Source organism: Lissotriton vulgaris, chromosome 11 (genome assembly GCF_964263255.1).
Source record: "Lissotriton vulgaris chromosome 11, aLisVul1.2, whole genome shotgun sequence".
Classification (NCBI taxonomy): Eukaryota; Metazoa; Chordata; class Amphibia; order Caudata; family Salamandridae; genus Lissotriton; species Lissotriton vulgaris.
Window position 1 is genome coordinate 985,945,153 of NC_141699.1, and position 18,924 is coordinate 985,964,076.

The window sequence follows — 18,924 nt, forward strand, 5'->3', positions numbered from 1 at the left end:
TGTGCCTGCCTGCCTGCGCGCGTGTGTGTGTGCGTGCCTGTTCACCAACGCGAAAGCGTGCGCGTTCACGCACCCAAATCCAGCAAAATCGGCAACAGAAGCGAGTGGCACCCTCCAGTCCCTAATTCCCCCGAGACGGCTGACTAAAGTTGTTGAACTGGAGCATTCTATCGGATGCAACTCCAGCTCGACCTAAAAAGGGTCATTTTTCACTGCAAAATTGAGGTGTGACCACGTTGTGTTTTGCGCCGTTTCCTGTCGCAGGCACTAGGCCAACCCACACAAGTCAGGTACCATTTTTATTGGAAGACTTTGGGAAACATAGGGTGGAATCAAATTTGTGGATACACGCAGATTCCAGAACTTTCCACCACAGAAATGTGGGGAAAATGTGTTTTATTTGGTCAATTTTTTAGGTTTGCAAGGGTTTCTGGGTAACAGAACCTGGTGGGAGGCAGTCAAGTCACCCCATCCTGGATTTCCCTGGGTGTCTAGTTTTCAAAAATGTATGGGTTTGCTAGGTTTCCCTAGATGCCGGCAGAGCTAGGGTTCAAAAACAACAGCTACACACTTCGCAAAAAAAGGGTAAATTTTCATTGTGACAATGTGGCGTGTTCACGTTGAGTTTTGGGCCCTTTCCGGTTGTGGGCACTATGCCTACCCACACAAGTGAGGTACAATTTTTATTGGGAGACTTAGGGTAAATCAGATTTGTAAAGCAACTGTTGTTATTACCTGTTGAGTTTTGATGCATTTCTGCCTTCCAAATGAAAGACATTGTGTAAAAAATATGTCATTTAAAAAATGACCAATAATTCTCATGCTAGTATGAGTATTTCCAATTTTGAAAATGTGCAAATACGTACTGTTTCTAAACTGTATAATTTGTACCCATTTCAGAAATACATAGGTGTCTTTCATACCGATTTTTCCATGTATACATTTTCGCACAATAATTGCTATATACCCGGTACATAATAAAAAGCCATTTCAAATTGCTACTCAGTTTTTTACTCTGGGTTCGTCTGCTTCTTGGTGAACCTACATGTCCTATATATCCCCACAACTAGGAAGGTCCAGCGGATGTAACGGTATATAGCTTTCAAAGAGCTGTCATAATTACAAGAAGTTACAGGTGAAAACGTTGACACAAAAGGCTGTTTTTTTAAACTAATTTTCAAATTTTCCAATATTTAACTGTTAGTTTCTATAGAGAAACCTTGATGGATCTACACAAATGACCCCTTTCTGAATTCAGAATTGTGTTTACTTTTCTAAAATGTAAAACTATCCGGGTTCGTCTGCTTCTTGGTGAACCTACAAGTCCTATATATCCCCACAGCTAGGAAGGTCCAGCAGATGTAACAGTATATTGCTTTCAAAGAGCTGTCATAATTACAAGAAGTTACAGGTGAAAACGTTGACACAAAAGGCTGTTTTTTTAAACTAATTTTCAAATTTCCCAATATTTAACTGTTAGTTTCTATAGAGAAACCTTGATGGATCTACACAAATGACCCCTTTCTGAATTCAGAATTGTGTCTACTTTTCTAAAATGTATAGCCATCCAGGATCCATTATTGCTTTCATACTCATTTTAATGATTAACTGGAAGGAGGTTTAAAGCACTAAAAATAGCAAAAATAGGCTATGTCCCAGAAAAACGCCAAAATTGTGTAAAACATGTTGGTTCTCCAACAAAAGACTGTCCTTCCCTAAAAACTGGGAAAATGGTGATTTCAGCCCCACAAACCCTTTTTTGATAACGTTTGCAGGGAAAAACACAGAGGCTTTCATTTGTAGCCCGTTTTTCCAATTTTTCTGAAAAAAACAAAAATGTTACTGTATTTTGGCTAATTTCTGGGACCCCTCCAAGGGAATCCACAAACCCTGGGTACCTTTAGATCCCCATGATGTTGGAAGAAATGGACGCAAAATTGACGTGGATACCTTATGTGGTCAAAAAGTTACAGGGGCCTAAGCGCACACTACCCCAAATAGCCAAAAATAGGCTTAGCACAGGAGGGGAAAAGGCCTAGCAGCGAAGGGGTTAATGATAATCTGTCTTTTTAAAAAGCAATACAGGATAAACTCCATTTTTCTAACCACTGCAAAGCAAATTGTGGCAACAGTTCAAAATGCACACTATGAATAGGCCCTTCCTAAAGTTTACCTCCTTACCGTCTTTAGTTGTTCTTTATAGCATGACAAGGAGCACAATTTGGGTTTCCAGTTAAGTGGTGTCTCCCTCGTGATTGTGGGAACGACATAGCCTTACTTTCCCATTCTTCATCAAAGGAGGGGCCTTCACCTATATCACAAGCAAAATAGCAACTCAAAATGAATTAAGAGTACAATATAAGGTTAATAAATGATTTAATAAACACCAAATAGACAAAGTAATGCAAATCTCTGAGATTCTAGGTCACATAGATGGAAGTTGATGACCAACCCTTGATGTTTCAGAAGTCTATGCAAAAACTGACCAATGTACAACTAGTTTCAACAGGAAAGGGCAAGCCACTAATCTAGTATCAATCGTTTTCCATCAGGGGCATTCCTCTGAGAGTCTGAACGTTTCCTAGCAATGAGAAATCCCTTTGCCTATTTGTCCCAGACCCCGTGATTTAATTCTCGTTTCTTTAAATACTGTGACTAATTGTCTGTTTTGGACAATTTCCAAACTTCCTCAGCTCTGTGGATCTATAACAAAATGTCTGAATATATATTTCTATGCTCCAGGACATGGTAACCGAGTCCCGAAAATGAATTAAAAAAAAAAACATAAGTGGGCTGAGTGAGCATAACCTGACCTCAACGGTCATGGGGGGGCAAAAGGACTGCCCCGCCCTCCCCCGACTGGCTGGCTACATCAAGGACAACATATTGTGGTAGCTATTGCAGGACTCAGGGGCATTCTCTCTGTAGAAATACATTGTAGTAAAATCTTGCTTTCGAAAACTCTCTTTCATGATTTTGACAACAGTTTGTGGAAGGTGTACCAGAAGTTAAAATGAGACCACATTTTCAATAAGTTCACACTGTCTTCCTCAACCATGTGAGAATAAAGTCTGATATCCTGAGAAAACGGTGTACTTCCAGGAGAAGCAGCAGTGCTATACTGCAGCTTCCCTCAGTGGTCAAATTATCAACTTGAGCGTTAATATTATTTATTTATGACAGAAGTGCAGCACACCAGAGTTCAGTTCCTGATGGTATCAAAGCTGTAAAACTGAAAGCATTTCCTTTAGCCATTAAGGAAATGAGGGGAACCGTAATCTCAGAGATATCACGGTTAGAGGCCTAGAATGCTGAAACTCAATTTCTAGGAGTTCTCAAATATCTTTGGCATACATGTCAGAAAAACATTCTGACATGAAGACAGAAACATCACACCAGCAGCAGTCAGCCAATTGAATTCCTAGTGACCAACAGCACCTTGACAAGAGTTTGAATGAACGACTAGAGCGCCAACATTCAGTAATTATGGCAAAAGCTTGGCACATCTGTACATCATCTTAATGGACTCAAAACTGTAAAGCTGAAAGGAATTCCCTACTGCGCCCATACGTGGATCCTCAGCTAATGAACAAAATCAGGGGTTTCTATTTGTCATAAAAATATGATTAGTGCTCTAGAATGCTAACATGGGAACACAATTTCTATGACTTCCCAAATCTTTCTCATCCATGTAAGTAAAACATGCTGAAAAGTAGAGTGAAATGTATACTTCCAACACAGCAGCTTTCGGTCAGTTAAATCCATAGTAATCAAGTGCAATGTCAGCTCCGAGTTATAATAAACAACTACATCACTAATATACAATATTCAAGACAACCTTGAAGCACTCCTAAAAGCGATTGTTTTGGGAATAGGAGCTGTTGACATTTAAGCAATTCCTGACGAGGAGGCTGATATAGGTATTACATCAGTGAGTTCAAAATATGGACGCAGGTATGGGTTTTGAGTATTTTCATGCATCATGTGTTTTTAAAGGAGCTTAAATTAGTTTAAGAGCGAGAAGTCAGAAGTACAGATTGCCCTTTGAGTGGCGAGTTATAGTTAGTGTTGTCTGGTTAGCCAATTGAAAAGAGTGTAACAGGCCTGCCACTTATAATAATTTGAAGGTGGTGGATAAACTAAGTGAAAGTTATAAATATAACTTTAGAATTTTTTAAGTTTGTGCAGTTTAAATTTGGTTTGTATAGGGAAAATTCGTTTTCCTAATTATAACTAAGCGTTAACCTATGTTTTTTTAACTAAATTTCAATTTAACATTTAAAAAAAATAAAAATGTGTTTCAATTTGTAGAGCACAGTGTTACATGGGGAGAGTTATGTGGAGCGTTGTACAGTACAGTGGAGAGTGTTGTAAAATCAACTTTCATAGAGTGGAGAACTGTAGATTGAAATAGAGCATAGCAGTGTACCATACAGTGTAGTTAAGTGGTATTTAGTGTAGTAGCATGGTGTTTCATCTAGTGTAGTTAAGTTTTGTAGACTGGAGAAGCGAGTTGTACGGTGGAATGGCATGTCGAACATTAGAGCAGGGTGTCGTAAACTGTCAGAGTGTTTTAGAGTGGAATAGGATGAAATGGAGTATCATAGAGTGAAGTATCATTAAGTGGAGTGTAGCAGAGTACAGTAGAGAGAGTGCAGTAGAGTGGAGTGCCATATCACATAGTGGAGTGGAGTATCTTAGAAAGAAGTTGCGTGGTATGTAGTACAGTGGCGTAGAGTGGATGGGCGTAGAGTGGAGTAGAGTGTGAGACAGTGGAGAGCTAGAGTGGAGAATAGTACAGTGGGATAAAGTGTAGTATAGTGGAGTGGAGAGCACTGGAGTGGGGTAGTGTAGAGTGGAGCTAAGTGTCATTGGAGTGGTGTGGTGTGTTGCAGACTATAGTGGCATGGAGTGCTGTAGAGTGGAGTGGCGTAGCATACAGTTGAGTAACGTGTCATCAATTGGAGTACCATGTTGTATAGTAGAGAGTAGTGGGGTGGCGTACAGTATTGGAAGGTGATGTAAACTACAGTAGAGTGGCATACAATCTAGTTGATTTTTGTAGAGTGGAGTGGTGTACAGTACAGCGTATTAGCATTGAGTGTTATTGAGTACAATGGCATAGAGTGGCCTAGAGTAGAGTGGCGTACAGCGGAGTAGTAGAGTTGAGTGAAGTACTGTGTCAGAGTGGATTGAAGTGGGGTGCAATGGCATACAAAGAGTTGCGTACAGCATCATGTAGCGGACTAGAGTATCGTATAGTGTTGTACAGTGGCACACAGTATAGTACAGTGTTGTAAAGTGGAGTGAAGGGCTATAGACAGGAGTAAAATGTCGGACAGTGGCATACAGTGTAGTGTTGTAGAGTAGAGTTGGATGGAGTACAGAAGTGTGTGAAACACAGGAGCTGCATAGATTGGAATGTTGTATAGAAGTACAGAGTGAGGCAAAGTCTCGTACAGTGGATGAGAGTCAAGTGGAGTGGTGCAACGCAGTATGGAGTAAAGTACAACAGAATGTATTGGTGTGTCGTAGTGTCATGGAGTGGAGTGTACTGGCATAGCATAGGTAGTAAACTGTTATAAATTGGAGTTGGGTCTCATACAGTCCAGTGCAGTGCTGTGTCGCATGTTTAACAGTGTGTTGTACAATGGCGTTTACAGGCAAAAGAGCGCAGTATGGAGTTGGACAGTGGAGTGTATTGTGATAGAGTGGAGTAGAATGTCGTAAAGTGCCATGAATTGTGGTAGACCTTTATAGAGTGGAGTTATATAGAGTGGAGGAGAGTGTCATAGAATGTGGCGTACATTGAAGTTGCGTAGATTGGATTAACGTAAAGTGGAGTGGCTACAGTGGCGTGACATACAAATGTATGTGAAATTTAGCAGTAATGTAGATTATGATGTGCAAAGAAACGCAAAACAGTGAATTGCACGGTCTTGCGTTTCTCTAGATTTACCTATCAACCCAGGACTACGCATTGTGGCCTTACGTTTCTTTGTAAATATGGCTTAAGTACAGTGTTGCCCATGTGACACTATGAGAATGCCAGGATACCACAATCCAATAATACAGCTAGGTCTTAATTATATTTTATAACATGTACACACCCAAAGATGCAGATGGCTCTGACATGCCTTCCTTGACTCTGAAACTGACCATGGCTCCGCACTGCTCCCCAATTTCTCACGAGCTGTTCACCATCCACCTGATCACGGATTGGTTTGCGAGCACTGTGGATTCTCAGATATTGGCCCAAGATGTAATTTCTCCAGCGCTGTGGTTAATCATCTTGACTTAAGAGTGCATAGGATTATGCGACTACTCCACTCTCTGGTATTGTCCCGAGGCATCCCTTTAGCCTAATTTCTCACGGTGGGAGCAGTCCCAGTGCATACCCCTGGGCTTTGGATATCCTTTTGTTTGCGTCAAACGTCACAGATGGCCTCTGTTGTCACCTCAATTGCAGCATATACTTAGGCATCATATTGTAATGTCTGGATGATGATCCTTGTATTTCTATAGGATCTAAACGTCGTCAACTCTTGCACACTGACCCTGTACTGTATAGTCATGTATAGAGCGGACTTGCTGCTACAACCTTCTTATGACAAAGAGTATAGTATTGATTTGCGTAGCATGCAAGTGCCAGAGTTTTTGTATGTTTGTGTACATTTTTGTCTCTCTTGACCCTGCCCACTACTTAAGCTAATTCTTAATAAATGTGGTTTTACTTGCCTTCAAAGATATTTTGTCATGTTTATATCTACATTGTTTTCAATTTTATACAATAATTGAATGTGTGATTGTTGGTATTAGGGACCTTTGTTCCTTTATAATGTTAGTTATATTTTGTGCTATGATATACCGTGGTAACTTTGGAGTATACTGTGGTGCATGGCCTCGACAAGCCAGTATATAAATGGGTTGTGGCTGTTTTTTGAGAATGAAAAGGCAGCCATATTGTTTTTACTGTACTTTGGCTACATTCAGTGTTAGGGCCTTAGATAAAGGTACGTTGTAGGTTCCTACATAATAAAGTGGCAATACGTAGGGAAATGTATTTACAATAGTTTATATATTTTTAAATAGGTTTATGGCCGTGTACTGCAATAGTTTCACAATGCTTTTTAAATTCACTGACAGAAATCACTTAGGGCCGGATTTCCAACATCGCCGCGGATGTGAAACCGACCAACCTCAGGTCAGCAGTTCCAACACCACAGTTTGGTTGCAGCTGCTCATGGTGTGTGTCTGGTAAATTCCATTTCTCAATGAGAGCTTGTGGAGCGGGCTTAGCGGTACCCGGGGACGTTGCAATACCCGCGGTGATGTTGCAAAAACGGAAAGCACAGGCAGACATACAATGACCATCAACACATCCAAAAATAATATGTAAAAAAATCCATTCTGAGCATTACCCTACACATATTACTATATACATACTTCTTTCAAAGCAAGTTTAAACTCATATTTTAGCAATAAGTTTCTCTAAAAACCATCTTGCAAACCAATTTTCAGTTTTCGCGTTTTTTCGGGATGTTGCGGTGACGCCTTTAACCTCGATGGTCACACCTTTTCCGAAGAGTGAAAACACTTATACGCTCAGAAATTACAATATTTTGCACACTAGGGGTTTATTACTGTACACTTCAAACTCATGTTTTTCTAGTATATTTCTAGAAATGTAAATTGTAAATTGATACTTGTATAGCGCACTACTCACCCGCAAGGGTCTCAAGGCGCTTGTACGAATACCGCTGTGGAACCCGTCCTGGCTTTCCCTGTGAGGCGTTTACTCCTGGGCACCCCCATGGTGGAGGCCAGGCATCCTTAGCGTTGTGGGGGCCGTTGTGGAGATTAAGCAAGCTATTGCCCAGAGTTGCAGAGTGGGACTCAATGATTGGAATAGGCACTGAGGCGAGAATTATCAGGTCCGTGGAATTTTGAGCCCAAGACCCGCCGAGGCGGAGAATTGAACCCTGGTCCCGGGCTAGACCTCTGCATCAGGGTCTGCCGCTCTAATCATTGAAAAAAACACAGTTGATGGACAGAATGTAGAACAATGTCATACATTCACCACAGTACAAGGATCTGGGCCTAAATCCATCGTTTTTTTGCACTCCACACCACCCTGGGTTAGACACTGGCTATATGCAAATCAGCTCTGCCCCTGTGCCCCATGGGAACAGTCCAGTCCGAACTACCAAGCCATGCCTTTCCCAGACCGGAATCAAGCATCCAAGGAGCGGTTTCTGGCTATCAGCCTTCATTCAGCCTGGATAGCTTGACTCCAGTGGTGTGGAGAGCCTGGGACTCACGTCTGAGTATACCCAGCACACTCGGGGTGAAAATTGCAAAAAACACAGATGGACAGAATGTAGAACAATGTCATACATTCACCCCAGTACAAGGATCTGGGCCTAAATCCATCGTTTTTTAGCAATCCACACCACCCTGGGTTAGACACTGGCTATATGCAAATCAGCTCTGACCCTGTGCCCCATGGGAACAGTCCAGTCCGAACTACCAAGCCATGTCTTTCCCAGAACGGAATCAAGCATCCAAGGACCGGTTTCTGGCTATCAGCCTTCATTCAGCCTGGATAGCTTGACTCCAGTGGTGTGGAGAGCCTGGGACTCACGTCTGAGTATACCCAGCACACTCAGGGTGAAAATTGCAAAAAACACAGTTGATGGACAGAACGTAGAACAATGTCATACATTCACCCCAGTACAAGGATCTGGGCCTAAATCCATCGTTTATTTGCATTCCACACCACCCTGGGTTAGACACTGGCTATATGCAAATCAGCTCTGACCCTATGCCCCATGGGAACAGTCCAGTCCGAACTACCAAGCCATGTCTTTCCCAGACCGGAATCAAGCATCCAAGGACCGGTTTCTGGCTATCAGCCTTCATTCAGCCTGGATAGCTTGACTCCAGTGGTGTGGAGAGCCTCTAATCATTGAGCCACACTTCTCCACTAGAACAACCATCTCTAAAACCTACTTTCTGTTTTCGAGGAAAGACTGGAGTACACGATGATGTTGGTCGTCGCGAACCCCACAGTTACGTCGCAAAAGAGGAAAGTAAAAGCAGGAATTCAATAGCCACCTCCAAATAAAAAAATTCTAACTATACAATTCATTCTAACCATCACAGTAGATAACTGACTATATAAATAACTCTATAAAAACATATATAAAAATTTCAATATCTCTATAACAATGCGTATTAATGATTCACTGATTTTTAAACATATTTTCACCAATATTCGCGACAACGTTGATAGTCGGGATGTCCCCACTTTGGTACACAATTTTGGACACATAACTTGCGTCACTAGCATTTCTCAAACATGGGGTCAGAGTACCTCTACTCTGACCCCTTATGTTAGCTTTTTCAGAAATTTTCATCCCAGGTAACCGTTCCCAGTAGATAAAATGGTGGCTGTAACTTTCCGTTCAGGTTGCATCCTGCCAATCAGAGCAGCATTCTCGTTGGTGCGTGCATTCGTGATTCATCGCAAAACCACTGGGAAATATTCGTGCCCAGAGATATAATTATAATTTTAAACTAAAATTTCTCAACAACTACTGAACGGATGTACACCAAATAAGCAAAAATGAGTCGTTTGGGCTGTAGGCGTGGCTATAGGTTCCTATGGGAATTAACATTACAAACACAACCTTGTTTCACGCCCCAAATTCTTGATCCCCACAGTGTCCATAAATAATAGAACCCAACTTGGCACTTTTCTGGGATAATTTCATGAAGATTGGTCAAACAACACCAAAGTTATAGCCAAGTAAAAAAATGATTTTCCAATGGAAGCTAGGTCCTAACTATAACTACCTACTGGCGACCACCCATAATATATGTGTCTGTGTGTATATATATATATATATATATATATATATATATATATATATATGAGACCAGGGATTCCTCAGCAACTTGCTCTGCGCTCGCAGACACCGCCTCCACGCCAGCAAAGAAAGAGGACCGGACCATCACAAGTCAGCAAGATGGAATTTTATTTTTTAACAGAAACAGCGACGCGTTTCGGGCGGAAAGCCCTTGATCACGCTGCAACATGTTTCAAAACGTTATGCTTTTTTTATAGGTGTATGCAGTGAAACTGACACCGCCCCCTGGAGGCGTCCACCAAAATCACGTGATGTTGTATAAACAGTGAAAAAACACTAATCGCTGATACAATGTTGCTTTCAATTGCTGATATACACAAAAGTTCTGACTGGTTAAATCCCAGAATTGATACATTGAGTTAAAAGAATTTTTCAGATGTAGATACATCGAAACACCTTTTCTCACGGTAAAAATACAAATGACATGTATACCACTGTTGTGCAAATATGCAATTTGTAGAATATGGCAGCGATCATATTAAAGTGCATTGATAAAAAAGTGCATAAGTGATGAAGATCTAAAGTGCAAAGGTGCGGGAACATGGCAAACTCCTATTGGAACAGTCATATACTCTGTATAACAATTTGATATGATTAAATTCATTAGAAAAATCCTATTCTATTGCGAGTTCTTTCAAAGGGTTCCAAGTAAGGAGAAAAGAAGGAGGGGGTTATCATCTAAGAAGCTAAAAATGACAATATGTATAAATAAGACCATATTTCATATATATACACTCTTTGCGCCTACTTACACATCTGTTGAATTCAAAAATACAAAATTAATAAATGCAAAAAAGTGTTTATTCAGATTTGCATGAATACCTATTACTGGTTGAAATTCACATTATACTCAATTAAACACATTTCAAATGGATATTAGATACACGTGCCCACATACACAACGGGGAGGGGGGAAGTGAAGGAAGTGTGAAGGGTAGGGTCAAAGGGTATTCCAATTCATTCCGTGACAAGTTTAAATCACAATTACGGAAAGCGAGTAAACGTGGTCCCTATAACCAAAGGGCCACAGTCTGAGGCTCTAATAAAGAGTCCAAAAATTTCACACCGAACCAAAACTCCGCTTCAGCCGATAGGGTCTTGTTGGGGTAGGAGATTGGTCGTAGTTGTATTGTCTTGTCGACGTTTCGACCCAAACTGTGTGTAGGGAAATTTTCCTTACGAGGCGGGTCTTCTTCAGGACAGAAGGGTTGTGGGTGGGCCACCTCCTGGGGGGTAGTTACAAAGAGAACTATTAGTACGCACCCATCCTGTTCATTATTACAAGGAGGGCGGGAAATTGGGGGGCAGAGATACATTTAAAAGAACGTGCTGTCAAGCGTCTTAATCACAAACTTAATCATCTTAAGCAAGCAAGAATTATGGACTACAGAAGACTAAATTTTGCAATTGAGGAGTCTTTTCTTCCAAGGTTTTGTTTAAATAACAGGGGGGGAATCAAAAGAATAGGTCAATTTGGCTCACCCTCTTGTGGGGATAGCTTATATGGTGATTAACAAAACAGAAAACACATTCCCATAAAGCTCATACCTAGAGGTAATGCGGTCCCTCAAAATTTCTCACAAGTTGATAAAGGTTCGTCTTGACGGTTCATCCCGACACCTTAAATTTCATAGAAAAGGCAATATAATCAGACCAGGGGTATGTACAGTCATCTGATGGTCAAGTTGGTAGAGTTACATGACTAGGCTTACCACTATGCTGTAAACACCAATATTCATTATTTCAAACTCTTCAGTGGATTGGTTTGAGAACGACCAAATAAAAGGGCGCTGAGGATCAAAAAGGAAAAAAGTTTTTAACAAAAGGGTCCCATCATTCATAAGTTAAGGACGTACCAAAAGAGGGGGAGCTTACCCCTATTATGCAGTCCTCCTGCAGAACGACTGGAATCAGTTATTTTTTAGGTTTCTTAAAGAAACCTTTTTTCGCTGTTCCTAATTGGTGGCAAATTCGTATTTTACCTATGTAGGGGAAACATAGAATTAGAGGGACCTAAAATCGCTATTCTCATTAATGTACCCGTGGGTTAAGTCACTAGATAAAAATACTAGATAAAAATACTATTCATCTGTAATGTGGCGGTAGGTCAGTCGAATGAAATCAGTAAAGAGAGGAACTCACCACCATTCCTCTGTAATTTTACCGGGGAGCGCGTCAGTCTGACTCGAGTGTCTACAGATGTTATTAAAAACAGAGAGGGGATGAAAAAATGTATAAATATCTAAACATTAGTTGTTGGTGACACTTTGGATAGGAACATAGGGCTAAGTACCATCGAACGTTGTTACCTGCAGTAGGAGGACACGGGAATACGTCAGTCTAACTCGAGCGCCTGGGAATGAAATGAAAAGCGCGTTTTCCTAACCATTGGTTTGATTTAAACAGTCAAGCTCATTTGTTAAATCAAGAGGCAATTCAACAAATTACCTTCAATGAGTTCCGTAAGAGGACGAGGGAAATCCTTGGGGAAATGCGTGCAACTTCCAGCGTTGTTGCCGCGTTCACTTCATACTTAGCGAGTTGGGACGCCTAAGGGCACAAAGAGCTATTCTCAGAATAGGGTTCAGGATAAACTTGAAATATTAGGCACAGTCTAGTTACATTAAGACTTTTACCTTACAGGAATCCAGCAAAAGGGACGGCGGAGATCCGTGGGTACAAGAGTGCAGCTCAATGCAGTGTCACCCGGTTTACTTCCTGCTCGATACTATGGGGGCGGGGCTCCAGGCGAGATTTCCATGGAGGTCGAAAAAGGACTATCCATTAGAGTATATTGCAAGTCGGCCCGGATTGAATTCTATGTAAATTCTGGGCATGTACTGGGGAGAGGTCCCGGTCGAGCATTCTGGTAATAGGCATTGTTTATATGCATTTAGACAAAAGCATATACACATGGATGCACATTTGCGGCAAAAAATCAAAGAGGGACTAACTCATTGCAATCGATATAGACTCATAATTTGTAAAGCATGCACATCACATTGGTATTCATGAAAACATTTTGATACACGGGATAATTGTGCACATCACATTGGTATTCGTGAGAACATTTAAAGCATCAGATCTAGTTTAAATTTGGATAAACAGTATAAATCCTGCAACGCTCCGTGATCTCATGGGACTGGAGTGCACCACTCTCACAGGATGGTGTAGACTCCTTTATCATGGCATAATGATACTTTTAAGCACATAACCTGTGGTATAATGACCTACCACTTGGACAATTTTCTAAACGAGAATGGTTTGACAGATGGGTTGGACTTCCACAGCAAGTTAATCAAGTCTAAACATGGGGGGTGTATTGATGCAGTTAACTGAGGAGTAAGCGTCATATACGATCACAGAATAGCAAGTTGGGAGAAACTGCTTTCTGATTCATTAAGACCCTCCTCTACTGAGTTGAATATATGAATCCACTTCATTTCTCTCAGATTAAGGAGACTGGATAGGTCACCTCCCCTCGGGCCTAGTTGTACCGGCTCCAGAACCACCCACTTCAGTGTCTCAGGTGTGTGGTTGAATTTTTCACAGTGTTCCACAAGGGGTGCCCCTGGTACCCTACATCTAATTCTGCTACAGTGGGATAGAAATCTTGCTTTGACACGTTGTTGCGTCTGGCCCACATAGATGAGGTCACATGGGCAGATTATGCCGTAGATCACGTTCTTGGTGTTACAATTAGTGTGACTCTTGTGAATGTGATGATGGTTTTTAAAGGTAAAGTCTTTCGATTGGATGGTTGATGGACAGGCTTTACACTTTCCGCATCTAAAATGTCCAACAACCGGTGACTGGTTCCAACATGAGGCCAAGGTTGGTTCAGGTGGACACTCTAGAAGGGATGAGACCACATAGTCTTTAACATTCCTTGCTTTTTTGAAAGCATGCATCGGAACATTGTTGACTTCCAATTGATCAGCAACAAGTCCCCAATGTTTATTGATAGTCTTTTTTATCGCAAGACTCTTGGTTGAAAACGTTGTCACACAGACTATCAATAAACATTGGGGACTTGTTGCTGATCAATTGGAAGTCAACAATGTTCCGATGCATGCTTTCAAAAAAGCAAGGAATGTTAAAGACTATGTGGTCTCATCCCTTCTAGAGTATCCACCTGAACCAACCTTGGCCTCATGTTGGAACCAGTCACCGGTTGTTGGACATTTTAGATGCGGAAAGTGTAAAGCCTGTCCATCAACCATCCAATCGAAAGACTTTACCTTTAAAAACCATCATCACATTCACAAGAGTCACACTAATTGTAACACCAAGAACGTGATCTACGGCATAATCTGCCCATGTGACCTCATCTATGTGGGCCAGACGCAACAACGTGTCAAAGCAAGATTTCTATCCCACTGTAGCAGAATTAGATGTAGGGTACCAGGGGCACCCCTTGTGGAACACTGTGAAAAATTCAACCACACACCTGAGACACTGAAGTGGGTGGTTCTGGAGCCGGTACAACTAGGCCCGAGGGGAGGTGACCTATCCAGTCTCCTTAATCTGAGAGAAATGAAGTGGATTCATATATTCAACTCAGTAGAGGAGGGTCTTAATGAATCAGAAAGCAGTTTCTCCCAACTTGCTATTCTGTGATCGTATATGACGCTTACTCCTCAGTTAACTGCATCAATACACCCCCCATGTTTAGACTTGATTAACTTGCTGTGGAAGTCCAACCCATCTGTCAAACCATTCTCGTTTAGAAAATTGTCCAAGTGGTAGGTCATTATACCACAGGTTATGTGCTTAAAAGTATCATTATGCCATGATAAAGGAGTCTACACCATCCTGTGAGAGTGGTGCACTCCAGTCCCATGAGATCACGGAGCGTTGCAGGATTTATACTGTTTATCCAAATTTAAACTAGATCTGATGCTTTAAATGTTCTCACGAATACCAATGTGATGTGCACAATTATCCCGTGTATCAAAATGTTTTCATGAATACCAATGTGATGTGCATGCTTTACAAATTATGAGTCTATATCGATTGCAATGAGTTAGTCCCTCTTTGATTTTTTGCCGCAAATGTGCATCCATGTGTATATGCTTTTGTCTAAATGCATATAAACAATGCCTATTACCAGAATGCTCGACCGGGACCTCTCCCCAGTACATGCCCAGAATTTACATAGAATTCAATCCGGGCCGACTTGCAATATACTCTAATGGATAGTCCTTTTTCGACCTCCATGGAAATCTCGCCTGGAGCCCCGCCCCCATAGTATCGAGCAGGAAGTAAACCGGGTGACACTGCATTGAGCTGCACTCTTGTACCCACGGATCTCCGCCGTCCCTTTTGCTGGATTCCTGTAAGGTAAAAGTCTTAATGTAACTAGACTGTGCCTAATATTTCAAGTTTATCCTGAACCCTATTCTGAGAATAGCTCTTTGTGCCCTTAGGCGTCCCAACTCGCTAAGTATGAAGTGAACGCGGCAACAACGCTGGAAGTTGCACGCATTTCCCCAAGGATTTCCCTCGTCCTCTTACGGAACTCATTGAAGGTAATTTGTTGAATTGCCTCTTGATTTAACAAATGAGCTTGACTGTTTAAATCAAACCAATGGTTAGGAAAACGCGCTTTTCATTTCATTCCCAGGCGCTCGAGTTAGACTGACGTATTCCCGTGTCCTCCTACTGCAGGTAACAACGTTCGATGGTACTTAGCCCTATGTTCCTATCCAAAGTGTCACCAACAACTAATGTTTAGATATTTATACATTTTTTCATCCCCTCTCTGTTTTTAATAACATCTGTAGACACTCGAGTCAGACTGACGCGCTCCCCGGTAAAATTACAGAGGAATGGTGGTGAGTTCCTCTCTTTACTGATTTCATTCGACTGACCTACCGCCACATTACAGATGAATAGTATTTTTATCTAGTATTTTTATCTAGTGACTTAACCCACGGGTACATTAATGAGAATAGCGATTTTAGGTCCCTCTAATTCTATGTTTCCCCTACATAGGTAAAATACGAATTTGCCACCAATTAGGAACAGCGAAAAAAGGTTTCTTTAAGAAACCTAAAAAATAACTGATTCCAGTCGTTCTGCAGGAGGACTGCATAATAGGGGTAAGCTCCCCCTCTTTTGGTACGTCCTTAACTTATGAATGATGGGACCCTTTTGTTAAAAACTTTTTTCCTTTTTGATCCTCAGCGCCCTTTTATTTGGTCGTTCTCAAACCAATCCACTGAAGAGTTTGAAATAATGAATATTGGTGTTTACAGCATAGTGGTAAGCCTAGTCATGTAACTCTACCAACTTGACCATCAGATGACTGTACATACCCCTGGTCTGATTATATTGCCTTTTCTATGAAATTTAAGGTGTCGGGATGAACCGTCAAGACGAACCTTTATCAACTTGTGAGAAATTTTGAGGGACCGCATTACCTCTAGGTATGAGCTTTATGGGAATGTGTTTTCTGTTTTGTTAATCACCATATAAGCTATCCCCACAAGAGGGTGAGCCAAATTGACCTATTCTTTTGATTCCCCCCCTGTTATTTAAACAAAACCTTGGAAGAAAAGACTCCTCAATTGCAAAATTTAGTCTTCTGTAGTCCATAATTCTTGCTTGCTTAAGATGATTAAGTTTGTGATTAAGACGCTTGACAGCACGTTCTTTTAAATGTATCTCTGCCCCCCAATTTCCCGCCCTCCTTGTAATAATGAACAGGATGGGTGCGTACTAATAGTTCTCTTTGTAACTACCCCCCAGGAGGTGGCCCACCCACAACCCTTCTGTCCTGAAGAAGACCCGCCTCGTAAGGAAAATTTCCCTACACACAGTTTGGGTCGAAACGTCGACAAGACAATACAACTACGACCAATCTCCTACCCCAACAAGACCCTATCGGCTGAAGCGGAGTTTTGGTTCGGTGTGAAATTTTTGGACTCTTTATTAGAGCCTCAGACTGTGGCCCTTTGGTTATAGGGACCACGTTTACTCGCTTTCCGTAATTGTGATTTAAACTTGTCACGGAATGAATTGGAATACCCTTTGACCCTACCCTTCACACTTCCTTCACTTCCCCCCTCCCCGTTGTGTATGTGGGCACGTGTATCTAATATCCATTTGAAATGTGTTTAATTGAGTATAATGTGAATTTCAACCAGTAATAGGTATTCATGCAAATCTGAATAAACACTTTTTTGCATTTATTAATTTTGTATTTTTGAATTCATCAGATGTTTTAAGTATATTGTGACACATCTGTGTTTCTGTCAGGGACCCCCTCTCTTTATAACGATATCTACCCAGGTCCCTAAGACTCTATGGGTTTGACCCTGTTACTTGTAATCCTTACTTACACATCTAGCCAAACTTACCATGAAAAATATATACCAGAAACAATAATACTAGTTGAAATAAACAGCACGTACAAATAACAAGACTAAAGGTGAGAGACCAAAGAGGCCCCCCAAAAAAACAACAAAATATGTATCACCGAAATGGTCACTATATACACACCCATCCCATAAACCCATATATACAAGATGAACTGCCCGCATATCTCCATATGTACACCTCCTTATTACATGTCAAATGTTAAACCACAATTCTATGTATTTACAAATGTACAGAAAATATATGTACACAAAATTCTAGTATATTGAAAAAACAATTCACTGTATGCTATACCTAAGAAAAAATCTAATGGAACTCTGGCCTTACAATCAAAGAGTAGGATTGAATAAATACAATAAAATTTGCATGGTATTACATAGACAGAACAAAGTGTGCGGAGTATGTCACCATGAGTGAGTATGATGTAAACCTTCACTAGTTGTAAAAACAGATCATGGGACAGGAGATATAGGGACCACAAGGTACTTCTAATAGGGAACCTAACTAGAAGTACGTGTATAATACGGAGAAGACCAACAGAATGCACTCAAAATATGTCTAGTACATTATAAGAAGTGATGCATTTCCTCAATGTTGTTGAGCCCGTTGGGCCAACGACTATCGAGTTCCAATATGAACCTAGACTCCAGTTTTCTTAGTTCTGCCTCACGGTCTCCCCCTCTCTTCAAGCTTGGTACAGCCCCGATTACAAAGTAACTGAGGCAGTTTAAATCTTTGTTATGGACCCGCTTGAAATGCCGGGCGACCGGGTAGGTAGGGTCACTGTGCAGTATAGCCCGTAGATGCTGTAGTATTCTGGCGTGCACATGGAGCTCAGTACTGCCAACGTATCTAAGCCCACAGGTGCACGCCAGGACATACACAGCATAATCTGTTTTGCAGTTATAGTTGCCATTGATGGTCTTGGCAACTGAGTTAAACGGGGTTTGGTAGTGTGTAGTTGAAATACCAAATTTACAGGCCCTACAGCTGGAGCATTTAAAGAAGCCTCTGGAAGGGCGTAGCCATGGCACTTTAGTTTTCAGTTCAGGAGCTGCTCTGTCCAAATAGTTGCCCGTAGTTCTAGCCCGTCTGAAAGTTATGGTTGGGGTAGAGGGTAACCTAGTGTTTAAGATATGGTCACTCATTATAATCGGCCAATGTTTATTGAGAATTGACCTGATTTTTCTTTCTTCCCTACTGTAAGTTGTGATGAGACGTGGGCACTCGGGTTGGGGTTCCCCTCCCAAGGAGGGTTCTATTGTAGGTGCAGAGGCAGAAAAGAGGCTCTCCCTAGACCTAGAGAGGGACTTAGTTACTGCAGCATTCAATATCTGCTCTGAATATCCCCTCGCTCTCAATCTGTTTAATAGTTCTTCCAAGCAGGTATTGAAATCAGATGGGGAGCTGCAGATCCTCTTTAACCTGAGAATTTCCCCATAGGGGATTCCAGAAATAGTGTGCCTAGGATGCATACTGGTTGCATGCAGGGTAGCATTACCTGCAGTCTGTTTTCTGTGGAGGGTAGTATTGAGAATTCCGTCGGCGACATATACTTCAACATCCAAAAATTGGATGCGATTCTTATGTATATGAGCAGTGAAATTCA

At 41.3% G+C, this 18,924-nt stretch overlaps 1 protein-coding gene across 2 annotated transcripts in view; it reads right to left on the minus strand.

The window, feature by feature from the left end:
* Positions 1–18,924, minus strand: part of MLF1 (myeloid leukemia factor 1) — a 122,046-nt gene that overhangs the window by 17,974 nt on the left and 85,148 nt on the right. For both annotated transcript variants that reach the window (XM_086944224.1, XM_086944223.1), the window contains one exon: positions 2,182–2,311. In XM_086944224.1, coding sequence (XP_086800350.1) covers positions 2,187–2,311 — 125 coding nt within the window. In that variant the 3' untranslated portion in view covers positions 2,182–2,186. The remainder of the gene's footprint in view (positions 1–2,181; positions 2,312–18,924) is intronic.